We start from the raw sequence: 19,888 nt of genomic DNA on the forward strand, positions 1-19,888 counted from the left end.
ATGGACCATTCGAGGTCGTCGGCATCAGCCGCCCTGGCTCCTACAAGCTCAGAAGCTCCGACGGCAAGACCCTTGGCCATCCATGGAATGCTGACCACTTGAAGTACTATTACAAATAGACTCACATTGTACAAGTGTTAAGCTACAGCCGTTTGGCATCCTATGTAACAAAGACTATTTGGTATGAATTCGATAAAGAGGTGATTTAGCCAACTCGGCACTAAACTCTTTTACATTCTGAGCAATGAAACACTCAAGTGTTGAAGCTTCAACGCAAATGTTTCCAATACAAAACAAAATCTAAGTATGTGTCAACAAGACTATACAAATGATCTACATCATACATTCCAACACATTCATACATAAACATCATACATTCAAACACATTCATACATAAACATCATACATTCCAACACATTCATACATAAACATCATACATTCCAACACATCCATACATAAGCCAACTGTGCTTCGAAAGGGTTCAACACACTTTGTGTCATTCGACATTTGCCACAATGTGCCTCGACACCTTGCCCTTATTCTCACCAACTAGGTGATGAAGGAACTCACCTTCGTGCCACCAACTAGGTGATGAAATGTACAACCCGTACTCTAATATTATTTGGAAACTTGCCACCCTTATCACCAATCAGGTGAAGAAGGAACTCATCTTCATGCCACCAACCAGGTGATGAAATGTACAACGCGTACTCTCCTTCATGCCACCAACCAGGTGATGAAATGTACAACACGTAATCTCCTTCATGTCACCAACCAGGTGATGAAATGTGATGAAAGGTGATTAAGGAATTCACATTCGTACCACTAACCAAGTGATGAAAGCAACCCACCATTCATTCCACTAACCAGAAGACAAGTGGTACAACTTGTACATGTGAACTCCTAGCATTCACAAATAATCAAAAACCCTCAAGCTTTACAACTCAACTAGGGGAGCACTTATGCCTAACAAGAGCTATAGTCACCAACAAAGTCTTATTGCAAGCCAACAATGGCTTCAGTGCATGGTATACGAAGATCAAGCTCTTCAGCCTTCTTGCATCTGCTTCAGACATTTCTCCTCTGTAACAATGCAAACACTATAACTCATAGAAAGCTTCACACGCTCTTGATCAAGACTGTTCGAAGCAAATTCAATTTATATGGTTCATTCAAACCTTCGACTACTACAAGATGTGGCTTGCATCACAATCTCTCGCTCAACAGTGTGGAAGCAAAATTTGTATACGTTGTCTCTCCCACATTTTCAAATTTCTAGTTTTCCCAACAAAAAAAAAAAAAAAAAAAAAAAAAAAAAGGAAATTGGAAATTGGGAAATTCAACAAAGCTTCATCAATGGAACACAACTACAATCCTCAAAAGCTTCGCACTATCTTCATCAAGATAGTGTGAAGCAAAATCAATTTATGGTGCCAACAAAAGCTTCATCAATGGAGGACAAATATCAATCTCAAAAGCTTCGCACTATCTTCATTAAGACAGTGTGAAGCAAGATCAATTTATGGTGCCAACAAAAGCTTCATCAATGGAGGACAAATATCAATCTCAAAAGTTTCGCACTATCTTCATCAAGATAGTGTGAAGCAAAATCAATTTATTGTGCCACCAAAAGCTTCATCAATGGAGGACAAATATCAATCTCAAAAGCTTCGCACTATCTTCATCAAGATAGTGTGAAGCAAAATCAATTTATGGTGCCACCAAAAGCTTCATCAATGGAGGACAAATATCAATCTCAAAAGCTTCGCACTATCTTCATCAAGATAGTGTGAAGCAAAATCAATTTATGGTGCCACCAAAACTTCACGTACAATACCAAATTTCAACACCAAAACATATAAAAGCTTCACACACTCTTCATCAAGATAGTGCGAAGCTAATTCCAGTGGAGCTGAATTTTGGACATCTTATAGTTCTTGAGCAGATGAACAACTTTCACGAAGGAAATTTTTCTATTTTGAGCGACGGAAGTTAGAGTGTTGAAGCTCCAAACATGACGGTCAGATTTCTGCAAGCTTCAAAGCTGCTGCGGTGTTTCGAAGATCTGGAAATATTCAACCGTTAGTTTATTCTGAATTTTTGATATGTTATGGAAGAGATGATGAGGAACAACTTCGATGAAGAAAGTATATTGATCTGAACAAGAGAAAATGGAGTTTCGAAGCTCACAACAAGTCTGACGGGTTAACAGAAAAATGATGAATAGTTACTCATCATACCTAAATGTCTGGAGTTGTACTACTCCGATGGATCTCAAATTTGGATATGTTGTAGTTCACACGCTAAGGAACAATTTTCATGAAGACAATTTTTCGATTTGAGCTACAGAGGATGGTGTTATATTGAAGAGCTACCGCTCCCTCTATGTTGACTCTCTTTGGGCTTGCCATTTTGGGCTACACAAAAATTTTGGGCCCTCGCAAAGCTAAAACCATCTTGAAATATTTTTGGATAAGGCATATATGAAGGTGTGACATCAAAACAAGGCTTTTTTACTTTGACAAATTAGTAGCAAGCAAGACACCTCATTCGGCAACTCTCCTCGCCTGAAGACTTGGGGGACTCCCACCATATGCTACTGCACCTTGATACTCGGAAGTCTCACAACCACTCAGTGACTTGGATTTTTCAAGTCTCCAACCGAGAAGTTTTCCTCACTAGGGAAACTAAGGGAACACTACCTCAAACTACATGCTTCACTCACAAAGCTTCAACAATACAAGTTTCGACAAAAGAAAAAATTCAGAGAACTTTCTGAAGAAGGCTTTGGTGTATTTAACACAATACGTTGAAATGAAGCAAAATTTATTTATTAATATTTCCGATAAGCTACAAATATGTACATATACATGAGTCAAAATAAACAAACAAGAGGGAGCCTTCACAAAGGTTACTTAGGGGAAGTCTCAGCAGTCGGTAGAGCCCCAGAAAGAGAAAGCACCGGAGGGTGGTTATCCGGAGCCTCAGTACTGGACAGAACCCCAGAAGGAGGAAGCATCGGAGGTTGATCATTTGGAGCTTCATTACGCGGTACAGCCCCAGAAGACGACGACAATAAATGTCTTTGGAACAAACCCACAAACCGCTGATGATCAAGTAAAACCTGACCATCAGATTCCTTCATCTGGTCAAGCTTCCTCTTCATGTTTGTAGCATAGTCATGTGCAAGCCGGTGCAACTGTTTATTCTCATGCTTGAGCCCTCTAATCTCCTGTTTGAGACTCATCACTTCAGCAGCCAATGATTCAACTTGGCGGGTTCTAGCAAATAGGCGTTGGGCCATATTAGACACAGAACCTGCACACTGAACACTAAGAGCCAGAGAATCCTTAACAGCCAACTCATCAGACCGTTTGGAAAGTAGTCTGTTATCTTTGGGAGTGAGAAGGTTCCTGGCAACCACTGCAGCGGTCATATCATTCTTCATCACAGAATCCCCAACGGTAAGAGGACCAGTAGGGGATATGAAGGATGGGCGCCATATGTTGTCTGGAGAAGGCGTGGCTGTCTCAACTCCAAGGTTCAAGTCAAAACGACGGTCGGAGGGGCTAGACATTTTCAAAGGTGTTGAAGAAGGAAGAGGTCAAACAAATCAAGATCTTAGAAGTGCAAGAATGGAGCTTCTACTAGTGGAGATTCAAATGTGCTGTGAAACTTAATACCAGCCTCTATAAAAATCCGCACTCGACGGAGCTTCAGAAATCGAAGAGGCATTTGCTTTCTCAAAAGCTAGGCTGCTCAGAGACCACGAATGCCGATCTCAGAAATCGAAGAGGCACTTGCTTTCTCAAAAGCTGGGCTGCTCAGAGACCACGAGGGCCGATCTCAGAAATCGAAGAAGCACCTGCTTTTTCAGCCTCGTCAGCACTTGTCACATGCATACTCAGCTTTGCGGAAATTACGGGCAATCTGTCGAAGATTTCTGGTGAAGTAGAAAGCACGTGAATCTTACTGTTCAATCACCACTCTCTACACGCAACATCAATTCCTCAGGTACCACATATAACTTTGCCAAAGATCTCTGACAAAGTTTAGGCACGAGAATTTCGAAGTTCCAGCTACCCTACTATTACCCACAAGGGTAAAGGAACAGCACCACTGCTTGACAACTGGAAAATCCCTATGTGTGTCGACCTCCGTGTTCTGTGGCAAGACAGACTGGCAAGAACGTCCAACCTTTACTCACATTCGAGAAAAGACTCCCAACATAATTACTTTCTTAAAAGCCTAAGCGGCACCGCTTTCCGAATCTCGAGAGCCAGATCTCCGACGGGATTGCTTGTTCGAAAACCGAAGAGACACAGCTCTCAGAACTTCGAGAGCCAGATTTCCTTAGATAAAGCTTGTCTGTAATCTTCACACGCAACATCAGCTTTCCAGATACCACATACATCTTTTTCAAAGTGCTCTGACAAAGTTAAAACACGTGAAGCTGGCAGCTCCCACTACATTGCTGTGACCAATAAGGGTAAGGGAATAGCATTACTACTTGCTATTGGGAAATCCCTATATACGTCGACCTCCCTCCTCCACGGACAGGCAAACCTGCAAAAATGCTCAACCCTTTCTCGCATTCGAGAATGCACCCTCAACATAACCTCTCGAAATACTCAGCTTTATTTCCCCCCAATAATACCTCAGCAAATAAGCCACACCAAGAACAAGAGTATCTCATATCATCAGGGTCGAAAGCAAGAGTATCCCATATCATGCTTTCTCCTTGTCTTTGTCTTTGTCCTTGTCCACGCCTGCAGGACAAGGAGAAAGAGAGCAGTCAGTCGGAACCTGAAATCAAACCTCCAATCTGGAACTGACTGTCTGGGACCTTTACCTGGTTGCTTACTTAGCATTGCTCTTGAGTACTTGTCCTCAACTGCTGTCAAGATCATGAATTCCTCCGACAAATACCTCATGACAGTTGATCAGATATTGGCTCTTTACACTGAAGCTGCCAAGCGTGGATGAGTCACTATGAAGGAATGTTCTGAATGACCATTTAAATGCAAAGGTTGCACACCACTTCTGCCATGCAAAAGATTGAAGCAGAAGGTTCAACGATGAGCTGAAACAGATCACTACAGCACGACACCTTTCCATACCACATTCATTATTCTGTCAACAGTAAGAGTATCCCATATCATCAGGGTTGATCATACTTTAGATTTGATGGACTTGTTTTGACCCTCAAATTCTTGAGTCGACTCACTAAGGCGTCGTGAACTGCACAAACCACCAACGGTCCTTGAAGATATCACAAGCCCGATTCAAGATCAAGTGTCCACCACCCTGAATCAAATCCAGCCTAGTTCAAGAATAAGCCTGTGGAAAGTTACTTCTTCAAAAGCAAAAGTATTTCATATCATCTCTTCTCCATTTGCTTCTCCTTATCCTTGGTGCTATTTACGACACAACGAGAAGGAGAACAATCAACAAGAAGTCGAAGTCGAACCTCCGATCCAGGTTGCTTGCTTGGAAGTCTGATTACTTACCTTGCCTGTTACCTCCTTCGACAAATCTCCTAGCTCGGCGACTTGGGGGACTCCTACTATAGGGTTTGTATCGCACTTGACCAAGCCCAAAACTACAAGTAAGCTTCAAGTGAAATTGATACATTACCTTGTGCATCTTCATCGGTTAAAGATACCACCCATGGATGGAGGAAAAGTACTTCCAGAGAAGATGCCACATCTACATATAAGACAGATAAGGCACGTGAAAATGATACCACACTTCGGTACTTAGAAGTTTCGTGATTACTCAGTGGCTTGGATCTTGCAAGTCCCCAACCGAGGAGATTCCCTCACTCGGGAACTTAGGGGAGCACTGTTTGTACCATACTTGACCAATCCCAAAACTACTGAGCACCGGTCAACGTTATACCATCAAGGACCCAGAAGAGCTTCCCTTCCACTAGGAGGCCAATCACAATGCGACACCTGTCGACATCAGAAGCCAATCACAGCGCGACACGTGTCAATATCAGAAGCCAATCACAACACGACACGTGTCAATGTCAAAACAAAACTAGAAACTCTCTTCTATAAATAAGGATCATTCTCCCACAATAATCTCTAATGTCATTTTGTACTAAACTATTCACTAGAACTCACAAAATGAGAGCTTGAACCTATGTATTTGTGTAAACCCTTCACAATTAATGAGAACTCCTCTACTCCGTGGACGTAGCCAATCTGGGTGAACCACGTACATCTTGTGTTTGCTTCCCTGTCCCTATTCATTTACGTACTTATCTTCACTAGTGACCGAAGCAACCAAGCGAAGGTCATAAACCTGACACTTTCTGTTGTACCAAAGTCCTCGCTGATTTTGTGCATCAACAGGGCTGATCATACCCTTGTGAGCTATTCTACTTGCATCCAAAAGGCGTATAGTTTTGACTTAATGCAACTTCTCAGTTTTCTCCTTAGTCTATGGGTTTTCTCCCATCTTGGGTTTTACCATAGTGAGGTTTTGTGAGTTTTACTTTTTATGCATTTTTCTGTTGACCTGAGACTCGCATTTGCTCATTGTGCCGACGACTTCATCAATTGTACTTGCTTCATCACTGAAGACCTGATGCGCTATTTACTTGAGTATTTACACACTCAAGGGGGAGTGTTGCAGTCCTATTAGATTAGGAATGTAATTGTGTAAATCCTAGTAGATATGGGAATATATCTTATATTCCTATTGGGTGTAGATTACCTATTAAATGTTGTAATCCTAAAGGGAAAGGTTTTTACCTATCCTACTACTATAAATAAAGACACAATAGGATGGAATAACACACACCTCACAATTACACATCTCTCTTATTCTCTACCTATTACCGCACCCCTCTCTCTAAGGCCTCCATAATTGTTCAGTAAATTAGGCCTACAATAGTTGAATTGTTTTTTGCTTTATCAACATCTCTATTTTTAATAAAATATTATTTTCAAAGTAATAATTAATTTTTTTTCTTAATGATTTATAACTTTTTATATAATTATAAAGTTTTTCTTTATTAGTTTCAAGTAATTTATAATGGTAAATTAGTAAATTTATGAGCAAAATTTTGACTAAAGCGGTTGTATGAAAGGGAATTAGAATGGATGTTAGTGAAAGAGTTTTGTGAAAACTCGATAAATTTCAATGAATGTTAGTGTAATTATTACAAGTGGCGAATATTTTTAATTTGTGGGTGATAGCACCAGGTTTGAAATTGAAGGGGAGCATTGAAATGTCCGAGCACAATGGTGCTCCAAATTTCTTGCAGTTTTTTTATACAAAATAATATTTGTACTATTGAGTGTTTACACTGTTTAGGATTATAATACTCTTTTAAAAGAATATTCTTTTGATTTGGCTTTCAATCTTGAGTTTCATCTAAGAGTGGCGAGTATTTGTTCTTGTGTCGAATGTAATTTAAACTGGGATTGTCGAGGCTTGATCTTAAAACAAATTGAAACCAAGAGTAGTGCCATGGGTGGTCTTCGGCTTTTGTGTTGAATGAACAACACATGTTGTGGTTGTCGTTATTGATTCTCAACGAGCTTTGCAAAGAACACGTGTTTCGTGTTTCGTGTTTGTCTTTGTCTTTGAAACTTGCAGTAAAGAAAAAATTAATCCTTTAAATATTTTATTTAGACGCTTGTGGATCCGTCCGTAATATTATATGCCGATGCGTCACAAATCATGGTCTTCCTTGTCGTTCTGCTTGACTTCTTTTACCTGTAACAAATTAAGTTTTGCTCGGCCTCTATTTCTCGTAACAAATTACGTACGAGCACGCGTGACTTATTCAGCTGAATTTCTTGACTGTGAGTTTAGGGTTCTCAGATCAAGTAAAGCAGCAGCAGAAGCATTGGTTTTCACAGAAATATCGGAGATGCAATAGTGCTCTAGGCAGCTCCACAAATGGGGCACCTAGTCTCCGTTGTGGAGCTCGGCAAGCTTGTCCTCCACCGCTACGGGCCCCAGAACGTCTCCCGCCCTCTCATTCAAAATACCCAAAATGATCCCCATATCCGCCGTGCCCTCAAAGATATCTCCAAATCCTCCACCGCCATTCGCGCCTTAATCATCAACTTCTTCTGCATCTCTGCGCTTCCCATCGCAAAGGAACTCCACATCCCAACCCATTACTTCTACACTTCTGGTGCAGAAGCTCTTGCGGCTTTCTTGTACTTCCCCAAACTCCATGAACAAACCACCAAGAGTTTCCAGGACCTCACCAACACTGTTTTCGATATCCCCGGATTAAAGTCCCCTCTGAAGGCCATCCACTTGGTTCAGCCAATGCTCGACAGAGACCGCCCTGCTTACTGGGACATGCTCTACTTCTGCTCACATCTTCCCAAATCCAACGGTATCATTGTCAACACGGTCGAAGAACTCGAGCCTGCTTCCATCCTAAAGGCTATAGTCCAAGGTCTCTGCGTTTCTGATGGTCCCACTCCGCCTGTGTACCATATTGGACCCTTGATTGATGAAGAGAAAGAACCCGGTAATGCTACCGCGGAAGGGGAGGAGGACTGCCTGTTGTGCCGTGATATTTCTCTGTTTCGGAAGCAGGGGATCATTCCCGCTGATTCAACTGAAAGAGGTAGCAAAAGGGTTGGAGAGGAGTGGGAAGAGGTTTCTGTGGGTGGTGAAGAAGCCGCCGGTAGATGTGAAAACAAAGCAAGTTCATGGAGTCGACGACGACCTTGATTTGGAGGGTCTGTTGCCTGAAGGGTTCTTGGAGAGGACCAATGACAGGGGCAAGGTGGTGAAGTCATGGGCTCCGCAGGCAGCAGTGTTGAAAAAAGGAATCGGTGGGTGGGTTTGTGACACATTGTGGCTGGATCTCGGTGCTCGAAGCAGTGGTTTCCGGGATATTATTGATTGCATGGCCACTGTATGCGGAGCAGCACATGAACAGAAATGTTCTGGTGAACGACATGGAAATAGCGTTAAGGGTGGAAGAGAGAGAGAGAGAGAGAGAGGAAGATGGGTTCGTGAGCGGGGAAGAATTGGAGAGGAAAGTGAGGGAGTTGATGGAGTTGGAAAGAGGGAAAGCGCTTAGAGAAAGGAGCAAGAAAACTGGAGAGATGGCATTGGATAAGCATAATTTAAGGAGAGACTGGTTCGTTGACTAGAAACTTGGTTAACTTTGTTAATAGCATTGGATAAGCAATTTTGGAATCTGCATTTGGAGTAAATCTCAGAATAAAGATGCAAACTTAGAAGACAGTTATTTGTAGATGTATTACACAAAAGTTACAGTTCGCTGAGAAGGATAGGTTCTTCCATTACTGCATTTACCGTCTTCATCATATCATGTGCTGTGAATCCATCATGCTTAGCATAAAACACGTGCAGCACTTTGCTCATGTTCCAAAACAAATCTTTGCAAGCTCTCGGAACTACGCTACCCTTCTCGAGCAAAACTAATCTTAGCAATTCTCTCCTCTTGCTGACTATTACATTCTTCATCTCGTTAATGGCCTCTTCCTCGGTAACACCGTTGCCATGAATCATGGCCAAGGACACAGCATTTAGCTTCCCTTCTGCAGATTCCCTCTGCAACGTAGCCAAGAGTTCAGAGTTAACAATTTTAGATGGGATATTATTACTTTTATAGAAGGAGAATGGGGGGATGTTGTCTACCTTAAACCCTTGGATATCATTGAGAAGGCGCCCAGCAGTGCTCATGAGTCGATACAGATGATCAAATTCGGAACTTCCTACAGCCTCCTCTGAAAGCTTAGGCCCAACCAAATAGAGAGCTGGAAGGACAATCGGTCCCAAGGCAAATGATACATATGCATTTTCCATATACTCCTCCATTGTTGGAACCGACTTGTTTTTCAACCACTGGGCTTCCTTGAACATAGACTTGATCAAATCCAACCACTGGAAAATCAAACAGAGCTCATTTCATCCCTTTACTCTCTTTTCATGAAGTCAATGAATAGAAAACTCAAATAACGGTCTTATCATCGACTAGACAGTCACGATAAAGTACCATCAGAATCAATGTTAAGGGAGTGTTCGGGTTATTGTAAGACACTTCGTGAAAGTGAAGTACTTGAAACATTTTAAGTAGTTCAGGAGACAGCTAGTGCTCTAAGAAAAAACATTTTATATGAATCGAAACAACGATGACAAGGACAAATTAAAATATTTCAACTTACAATCTCTATAACATGACTTGTCACACTGCGTCCTTGCCGCGTGAATGCCCTGGCTCCAATCTCGTTGATTGTGTTCTTGAGTGCTGAAAATATAATTTCAACATTCTCGGAACAACAATCAACACTCACATTCACATCCCACCTGAAGCCCAAATACATGAAAATTTAAGACCTTCAAGTCAGAAACAACTAACAAGGACTAGGAGCACAAGCAGGACTTGTAGCCCAACAATGGATCCAACAGAAATAAGAAACAAATGGGAAAAGGAAACATACTTCTCAACCAATTGTATGAGGTTTATCAGTTCCTCTTCGGAACCTCCAACGTCAAAGAAATCATCGACCACAGTCGTAAGGACTCCATTTTTGGCCCATGATATGCGTGCATCTGATAGTTCGGGAGGAAAAAGGGTTGCAGCAGCAGAGAAGTAACAGTATGCCTGCTTCTGTCTAGCAAAGTTTAGCTTGTCTAATCTGTACTCCTCAACCCACCTACTTAGGTAAAATCACAAACAAATAAATTAGAATATTCTGCACTTCCTTATACAACTGCACTCTCCTTCACTTATATTATATCAAGATCAGGTGGAAACACTAGTACCAAGAAGCTCGGCTTGGGAGAGAGAGTACTGTACGTACCTAGTAAGATGGTTGAGTTCTTCACGGTGTATAGATTGGCAATTATTGAAGTCATCCACAGCCAGCTTTAGGAAATCTTCATTTCCAATATTCAAACAACTAACATAAGACGAGCGCAAGGAATAATAGGTTATATCCACTGGTCCTTCAGAATAATTCAGAACAAATTAAATTTTTCTTAAAAGGAAGGGAAAAGGAAGAAGAGGAGCTGTCAAAGAAAATACTAGAAGTTTACCGATAATACGATTTTAAAATCCTTGTACTATCTGTGTTGTAATATTTTATAGCTGTTCTGGTTGACAATCGGCCCAGAATTGCATAGCGAGGAAGTTTAAGAGCATCATCCACCTGGAAACAATCAAAAGTTGCTTTAATTTATGAACTATCTTGGGATTATAGGAGATTAAAGATGTCAGATAAATCAGATAGGCTTAGCATAGAAGGCTACCTCTAGGCCGATATGCTTATTCAGATTATGACCCCGAATTAAAGTATTGGATAACTCCTGCTTCAGAAAATGACTTGTCCAGTGATGTTGTTTCTCTAGAACGGATTCATCTGGATGTATGATGGTTTCTGAAGCTCTAAACAACTCTAAGGCATCATCGATGTCCTTCATATACCCTCCAAGGGAATTGAACAAACGATCTTCTGAATATTGAGTTAATGGATCTAAAAGACAGCATAACTCAGTTACATTTTTTTTTTTTTTGCCAAAACATAGTCATGAAAGCCAAGGTACCCAAAATTGAAAATACCTGCAGAAACATCATATCCATTAACACGTAAGAGTCGAAACGCCATTGCACAGGTGGCAGCATCTGATAATATATCTTCATCACCCTGCAGCCAGCTTCTGTTTGTTGGCTAATGTCATGCTTCCCATGGATGAAAACTAATAAAATCTCGAAACTGGGGTATACTTATATGGGAAAAATTACCTGTATGTTTCATCCAGTACACTTCTAATTTCCTCCCTGAAATGTCGATCAATACCCAAATTTTCAAGACTGGCAGCCATAGAAAGGCGGGCATATTTATCTAGAGGATAGACCGTTGGAACTGAAAAAGGTAGGTTGAAAACATTGGAAGCTTTATCCTGATGTAGTACATAAATACACCTAGGAAATTAATGGAAAATGTTGAGTATGAAACCTGCATTCCCAAACTTCTCTAAGAGTGAGCGTAGGTACTTAAGGCAATCAGCATTCTTAAGGTGAGCAAAAGCAGAGGCGGTGGTTGCTGGTGAATTAAACAAGGACCCATTCTTCCTTTGATACTTCATGACCAGGTCCCAATCCTGCGACTTTCCAAATCCTTCTGAAATATATGCTAACAACGTTCTCCACCCCTCTGAGTTGCTTGCATAGCCTCTAAATAATAACATTTTGGAACAGGGATCGTCAATCAGAATCGTTTAGGATGCAAAACAAAAGTATAACTATACTGATACATTTCTATTATTATCACTAGCATATGAACTGATTATATCATGTATATCCATTCCCTTCCTATCAAAAGAAAAGAAAATAGTTTCTTTCCCCTGTGATGAAGGAACAGTTCCTGAGGTTCTAACATACAAAGCCACATAGAAAAAGCTGAGCTCCATGGGATTCACTGCTTAGTGAGAGCAGGATGTAATAATAAATAAATTACTACAAGATGGAACCGAACTTAAAACAAGAAAATAAAATAAAATGAAAATATACCTTTTCAGCTCAAAGTCTCTTCTGTGAAATAAGGCGTCTAGGGTTGGTGCACCCAAGGGAAGGTTCATCTTCAAATTCCTTGCATACTCAATCATCGCAGGAAACAATATATTAAATCCAACAGGAGATTGTTGTTCTTCATCAGTAGCTGAAGCTACATTTGATTCAATAAAATGTAGCCCTAAAACAACAAGAGGATGTTAAGGTGTTCATGTTTGAAACATTAATGGAGGAAACTTAGCAAGAACCAAGAATAACGGTTATACCCTTGTTAATTTGTTCTTCGCCAACATTCCACTGCTTCAGTGCAAGGATGCAAGCTAAGGTAGATAAGAGAGCATCTTTCGTGAACAAGGGTTGCAAATTAGGAGGACCCCATGAGCCATCATGGAGTTGATTACACAATAACCAGTTTACGCATTCGGGGAAAAAAGGGTCCTTTGGGGAATTTGGAGAAGGGACCATTGCCACCCAAGCAGTGTCATATGAGGAAACCGAGAGATCAACCTTGTCGAACATCTTCTTTATTCTTTCTTTCGTACCCTCAGAACTCTGCTTCTATTAAAAGAACCAAATTTATATCGTTAACGGTATAAAAGAGTATGTAGGAAATCATAGAACTAGGAGGATTATCTTACCAAAACAGCAGCATTGACCTCCGCTGCCCCATTTAATCTCGACATTGTTAAAGCTGCTTGTGGCAAGAAATAATGTCCAGATTTTTTTTTTAAAAAAAAGGTACCTATCAAGGAGCAGAAATCCAAGAGGTCAGTGACCCTTCACATGTTTACATCAACACACAAATCAGACTGCCAAACTTGAATGTATCTTCACAAGAAGCCAGTAAACTTGCATATTAATTGCTTACTAACTAAAGAACTTTCTTTTGGTTCTTCTAGTTGCAATCGATCCTATGTTTTCTTCTTCCGCGCAATATTCTAATTAATCTAATCTAAACTACGCGCAGGGGATTCTAACTTGGGAGCACATGCTCTAGTCAACTTGGCTACACGCGTATCTGCAAGCCTAAACGAGTAGGGGATTCCCATAAAATAAAACCCACCTGAGCACTAAGGTCACCAACAATTCAAAAGTACAATTTCACCAACCACTGACAAGTAAAGTTCTAAAATTGGGACATCAATACCATCAAGACACAAGCTTTTTCAAGATAACAAAGATTCAACACAAAATAAAAATACCCAATTCGAGAAAATCATGCATGATCCCAAAAAAACATAACAAAAACAAAACCACAGAAAAAATGGCGAGAGAGAGAGAGAGAGAGAGATAGACCTGGTGAGGGAAAGGTGGAAAGTCTGAGAGTGCTGAGGTGAGAGAAAGACATGCAGAGAGAGAGAGATTCTGATAGCTGCAGCAACTCCAGAAAGCTCACTCTCACTCTGGAGAGTCTAACTATAAATATTGGTGGAGAAATGGAAACTGAAAACTGGAATAAAAATGGCACAATATACGCCCAGCAAGAGAGACTAAACGACAAAAAAATTCATCAAGTTAATTGCTGTCTGCGCGTCTTTCGCCTTCCTTCGAACCATTGACATCTACTGCTCTATATATATAATTAGATTTGTTATATCATATTTTACAGCATATTTTTTACATGTCAATGTCCATAATTTTGTCACCTACTCAAAATGTCATTTGACAAATTTCGGAATACCAAATTTGACATGTGTAGTAGGTACTAAGCATCTAGACTTATATTACAACATGTGTATTTTTATTCGACTAATTATGAATATTATTTAATAACTACAATATTACAAAGTATAAATCTAAATATATACATATATATATATATCTGTGTATTATATAATTAGATTTGTTATATCATATCTTACAGCATGTTTTTTACATGTCAATGTCCATAATTTTGTCACCTACTCAAAATGTCATTTGACAAATTTCGGAATACCAAATTTGTTATGTGTAGGTACTAAGCATCTGGACTTATATTATAACATGTGTATTTTTTTCGATTAATCACGAATATTATTTAATAACTACAATATTACAAAGTATAAATTTATTGTTTACTTATTATAAGATGAAATTGTCCTTGTCACAAAAAAGAAAATTCTCCATCTAAAAGACAAATTATAAACAAGAATCTTGTAGCTTAAATTGCAAAAAAAAAAATAAAAAATAAAAAACATCACCACCTCTTAAAATTACTCTCCAATATCCTTCCTTTAAAGTTTGGGATACAAAACTCATTTTTAGGGAAATGACTTATCGATATCTGATTTAAGTCAATAACATATGTTTGATTTTGCCACATAACAGTGCATTATTAGTTAAGAATACCATGGTAATATCATTCCACATGGAAGTAAGTCTCACTCCATGTTTAGTTGGCCTTGTGCACCATTAGTCTTTTACCATGCTTTGAATTTTTATTTCTGAAAATGTGACTTTAGCCCCCTCAAATTCAATTTTCTTCACATAAAACCAATATAATTTGTTTACTCGAACAAAACTCCATGACTAGGATCCACCTAAACAAATTCATCAATTATGCTAACTTACAAATTTTACATTTCTCGGGTTCCTAAAAAACCCTATCGCATGTACGATGTAGGACGTACACAATGGTGCTATCACACACCTATTTTTACCTCTCATACAACTCTCAATTTCCAGTAGTCAAATTGAATGAATTGAATAAAATTAATGGACAAAAATTAACAAGGCTGCGTGAGAAAAGAAAATGGTTGTGTGAATAGCACTGTCCTTAATTCTATGTGGATTGTAAGGGGGACTAACAAAAATTTTATTTTTGAACAAACGATATTATCTACACTAAGGGTGTAGGCTAAGCCTCACAATGGGTTAGCAATAATGTGATTCAAACTCGTTTTTTGCGAGAATCAAACCTAAGACCTCTTAATTATAATTTATAAATGAAGAGGAATACCAGTAGGTCATAGTAGTAAGTGGCAAGGGGAATTAATGCTTTTGCTAAAAGAAAAGGAGGAAAATTGTCATTAATGTTATAAATTCATAGGAAAACTAATGAAAATGGCTTGAAAACTTTGAGTTTTAATGATAAGGACAAAATAAAGGGTAAAGTGAATAGTATCAGGATTGACTTTTTAGTGTAAAAATGTGGTTTTTCGTTAAAGTGAACAGTACCAGGTGTTTTTCGTTAAAGTTCCCTAAATTCATTGCATACTAATATCAAATATGAGAATTTTTATTTTATTTTTTAAAATTGAATGATGTCATCAATTTGATCAATGATTTTAATAAATATTGAATATTAATACATATTTTCTCAATTAAATAAGGATAATACTTAGGTAGTCACTAGTGAGTACCATATATATTCACTTTCTTATTTGACCCAATCAAAATTAATTAACACGTCTATTTTTTTTTTAAACAATAAAACGTATGTTAAATATCATTGGGGCAAAACCAAAAAGTGAGTTGAGCATTATCCTGTAAATAATGTTTTGATTACGTTATTTAGTGCAATATCATGTTTTAAATATATCGATATTTTTATACTAAGGGAAAAGGGAATTCCGCTAAACCACATAATGGACAACCGAATTTGGTATCGAATTCGCCATCCACGAGATTCGAACCTCAGACTTCTCACTTCCAAATAAAGAGGAATACCACCAGACCGTAATACTGAGTAGCAGTGCAATATCATGTTTTGATTACTCTTTTAAAGAAGTGTAACTTTGGCTTCGGTCCTTGACTAACTAAAATCTTACATCGAAATTTTATTAATTTGAATACTTTGATTGAAAGACAAAATTTTAAATTTCAGTACTAATTAAGAAATTTAATAACAAAAATTATTAAACCCTTCCTAAATCATGCAAAGGTTGACAGGGATTTTTAACTTTTTTTTTCTTCCTCAAATTGAATAGTAGATTAGCCCATACATGAAGCCCTACGACGGCACATGGGGATGGGTGCATGAGGATGCAAAGAAATATCACGCATCGGGAAAATAAAAAATCTTGCATGAGCTTATAAGAAGTTGAGTCTATTATCAATTGATTTGTGAAGCTTAAATTTATTTTGGAGTGAAGATAAAGGAGGAAGTGGAAAGGGAAGGTCAGAGGAGTTAAAAGAGAGGAAATTTGCAGGTTCACCAATTTGCATTGACGGCAAATAATACTAATCAAGTTCTGAAGGACCAAAACAAAGAAAATCTCATCAAGTTTTGTTCCACAAAAGCTCTAAATGTTAAGCAAAGATGGATTTTATCTAACTAATTGGCCAATTACACAAGAATTTGAAGGCCTTTTTTCTGAGGAGCAGGCACCGCGTTCTTGTTTCCAGGGAAGGCGCTGCGAGAAATGTCTACCAGGGACTTGAAACTGTGTGGTTCGTGCATCGACAGCTCTGACAGAACTTTCCTGTTCAGCTGAATGTTCTCCTTCATCAACCCATGCATGAAGTTTCCATAGTTAACCTGATGACAATAGTAAAACAAGATAATAGGGGGATCAGCATGCACTACAATATATATAACCTGATGACAATAGTAAAACAAGATAATAGGGGGATCAGCATGCACTACAATATATATATATATATATATATATATATATATATATATATATATAGAGAGAGAGAGAGAGAGAGAGAGAGAGAGAGGAAAGTACAATAACTTAAGAAGATCAAATCAGCAACATATTCCAGCTTCTACTGATCCAATATCTCAACACTCAACAGCTACTTTCATGCCGGAATATCCGGAAAGATACATTTGATCCGGCACATCTTAATCTAAAGCTTCTAAACAGTTGAAGCTCTCCCTAACTTCCTAGATTTTCGAAAGCCAAATCTATTTTGAATCTACTTTAATGCCAGAGAAATCCAATTTGAAACTAAATATTCAAAGTCAATTTCAAAACACTAAGCAATCCAGGATCAACATGCTAATTAATCATGCTTGTATCTATGTACAACAAGTCCGAGAATTCTAATGAGGACCCTTAATTTCTCATACGATTCTTTTTATTTTCAGCTACTTTCCAGTAATCAAATTCATAGACGTTTACTCTCCATTTTCTATATTTCCATCTCTTAATAAATACAAGAACAATAAGCGAACCAATAAATGTCTTCATCTTTTATTCAACCAAGGCTAATAAGCAACCTCTAGACACACAAAGTAAACAGAACATTACAAAACAAACTCTACTGGGTTTAGATGACCCTGCATAGATGAACCATATCTTCTTGCTATCTTACAAGAACAATATCCTTCTAAGCATAAAGAAGGTAGTTTATTGTTTTCCATATTTTAACGACTAAAACCAACAAACACTGGAAAGTACATTTCGTGGTTTTCCCCTAACAACTTGCGATCCACATATGTTCAAAGGCAATCTACTAAAGTCGTTATGAACCAACTAATAGACAGATTCATTGTTCTGCAGTATATTGAACAGCTCTCAAGTCCACAATTTTCAATAAATCAGGCTTTCAACAATACATGACCTCAACATAATCTTAGACCGAAAGGAACCCAAAAGGGTCAGGACATACAGAAAGAGAAGTAAAGTGACAGAGAATTGACAAAGCTGGGAGGTAAGGTCACTCGAAATATACCCAAACAAAATGACATGACACAGTTCTGTTTATATCTTTTTTTTTTTAAAAGCCCCGCAGCCTACCTACATGGTCTACTTATGGTGAGGCTCGTATAAAAAACATGAGCCTTGGTTCACAGCCCAGCATCACCCAGCCACTGACTCACTTCTATCTCACCAAAAACCAAGGACTCATTACTCTACTGCTGCACCACCACCCATTATAAGTATTGGCTGCCCAATGCTCAACATTAAAATCCAAGACCAAATAAATATTCGTCGTGCGTCTGTTTTCACAAGTATTCTCTCTCGGTCTCTCTCCCTTCATCAAATTTGCAGAAATAAATCAACTGTGAACAGATAAAACTATAGGAAAGTGTTATTCACACACCCATTTTTACCTCTCAAACACCCTTCTTAATTTTTGGCCATTGATCTTCTCTAATTCCTTCGACCCGACTTCAAAAATTGAGAGGGGTGTGTGGATAGCACTACCCAAAACTATGGACGCAAGAAACGGCAGTTTGATGAAAGTAAAAAAACTGAGATTGAAGACCAAAACCACATAAAAAAAAAGAATAGAAACTTCTATAATTCTCTCAAAAATGCACCACGTAAAAAATATTAGGCACAATTCGAAACATACTCCATGGATGCGGGTGCCAGCATTGATACGCTGGATCCACAGGGAGCGCATGTCTCGCTTCTTGGTGCGGCGATCCCTGTAAGAATACTGCAAGGCCTTCTCTACCCTCTCTCTGGCAATCCTTATGCAATTCTTGGCCCTTCCCCTGAAGCCCTTGGCTAGCTTGAAAATCTTACCCTTATTCATTGTTCACTCTCCTTCTTTTATCCTATACATTAACACACACACACACAGACACATCAGACCACAAAAAATAATCAGCCCCATAATTATTAATTATTTGAGAAACCCATTTCTTCCAATTGAAGAACAAAGACAGACAATTAATCACAAACGAAAAATTCCTAATTGCACGAGTGTATCAAGTATAATGGTGTTAATTATTTAAAGATTACAACTTTAAGAGCAAAAATTACTTTTTCCAAAGTAAATTATTGCCAAATGGAATATTTAACATCTCTTCAACAAATTTAAAGAGTTTAAAGGTGATTAAGATTCATAAACCAGATTATCAATTGAGAAAGATGGGTTTTTTCGATTCACCTGAGCTTATCTGAGGTGGGTTCCTTTTTGTATCAACAGCTCCGAGTTGTGCAAAACCTGCCATGAAACCAATCAAAAGGAACAAGCTTTTTACTTTGCAATTAACAATACTAGAAAAAAAAAAAAAAAAAAGAACAAGGAAGAAGAAGATGGGCACGCACTGTGGCGGTGGATGGCGAGAGATGACAGACGAACTGGGAGTGGGTCGAGCAGCGGGCAGCGGAGGCGGATGAGATACAATATGGATTGGCAATCTGTAATATTGAGCTAAGAGCATGGGCACTTCTGTCAATCCACACGCTTAACCCGCTAAATGGAGCCCAAGGTAACTGGGTCGTTCTCGAATCACCCGTTTACATTCAAGTTGGCGTCAATTTACATATTGATCAATACGCAAAACGTTTAAAACATATATCCCTCCTGCTAATGGTATTGATTATGCAACGAGTCGAATTCAAACTTGCCATGGTGCAAAAAGGTTCTCCTTTTTTCCTTTCAATTAAGCGATATTGCGGAAGAAAGAACGAAACCGATCCATTGCTATAATAAAATAAAAATAATTGATGGACTATGACCCGATCCATG

The 19,888-nt window shown here is 38.8% G+C and overlaps 2 protein-coding genes and 1 pseudogene across 9 annotated transcripts; 1 reads left to right on the plus strand and 2 right to left on the minus strand.

Moving 5' to 3' along the window:
* The first annotated feature begins 7,620 nt into the window (after positions 1-7,620).
* LOC103445926 (UDP-glycosyltransferase 88F4-like) lies at positions 7,621-9,304 on the plus strand (annotated as a pseudogene).
* KS (ent-kaurene synthase-like 1) lies at positions 9,175-14,078 on the minus strand. Of its 8 annotated transcripts, none has more exons than XM_008384977.4 (14): positions 13,826-14,078; positions 13,168-13,271; positions 12,796-13,081; positions 12,530-12,710; positions 11,976-12,193; positions 11,762-11,882; positions 11,579-11,676; positions 11,269-11,492; positions 11,056-11,168; positions 10,821-10,919; positions 10,458-10,673; positions 10,182-10,323; positions 9,655-9,900; positions 9,175-9,567 (listed from the first exon to the last, which is right to left on the minus strand). In XM_008384977.4, the coding sequence occupies exons 1-14, from the start codon at positions 13,875-13,877 to the stop codon at positions 9,265-9,267; spliced, it is 2,403 nt and encodes an 800-aa protein (XP_008383199.1). In that variant the 5' UTR covers positions 13,878-14,078; the 3' UTR covers positions 9,175-9,264. The 8 variants fall into 8 exon arrangements, with proteins under 8 accessions (XP_008383199.1, XP_008383197.1, XP_008383196.1 ...); XM_008384975.4 differs by having other exon boundaries at positions 11,579-11,673; positions 12,796-13,087; XM_008384974.4 differs by having other exon boundaries at positions 12,796-13,087.
* Positions 14,079-16,637: 2,559 nt separating this feature from the next.
* LOC103445927 (uncharacterized) lies at positions 16,638-19,828 on the minus strand. Its single transcript, XM_008384980.4, has 4 exons — positions 19,465-19,828; positions 19,304-19,360; positions 18,761-18,968; positions 16,638-16,988 (listed from the first exon to the last, which is right to left on the minus strand). The coding sequence occupies exons 3-4, from the start codon at positions 18,944-18,946 to the stop codon at positions 16,797-16,799; spliced, it is 378 nt and encodes a 125-aa protein (XP_008383202.1). The 5' UTR covers positions 18,947-18,968; positions 19,304-19,360; positions 19,465-19,828; the 3' UTR covers positions 16,638-16,796.
* Positions 19,829-19,888: the final 60 nt, after the last annotated feature.

Source organism: Malus domestica, chromosome 10 (genome assembly GCF_042453785.1).
Source record: "Malus domestica chromosome 10, GDT2T_hap1".
In the NCBI taxonomy this organism is placed as follows: Eukaryota; Viridiplantae; Streptophyta; class Magnoliopsida; order Rosales; family Rosaceae; genus Malus; species Malus domestica.

Coding starts and splice junctions, on each gene's coding strand:
- KS (XM_008384974.4), bottom strand. CDS start 13,877: ATGTCTTTCTCTCACCTCAGCACTCTCAGACTTTCCACCTTTCCCTCA. Junction 11,169..11,268: donor ATAAGCATATCGGCCTAGAG/GTAGCCTTCTAT, acceptor GATTGTTTCCAG/GTGGATGATGCTCTTAAACT. Junction 9,568..9,654: donor ATGATATCCAAGGGTTTAAG/GTAGACAACATC, acceptor GCTACGTTGCAG/AGGGAATCTGCAGAAGGGAA.
- LOC103445927 (XM_008384980.4), bottom strand. CDS start 18,946: ATGAATAAGGGTAAGATTTTCAAGCTAGCCAAGGGCTTCAGGGGAAGG. Junction 16,989..18,760: donor CTGGCACCCGCATCCATGGA/GTATGTTTCGAA, acceptor TATTGTCATCAG/GTTAACTATGGAAACTTCAT.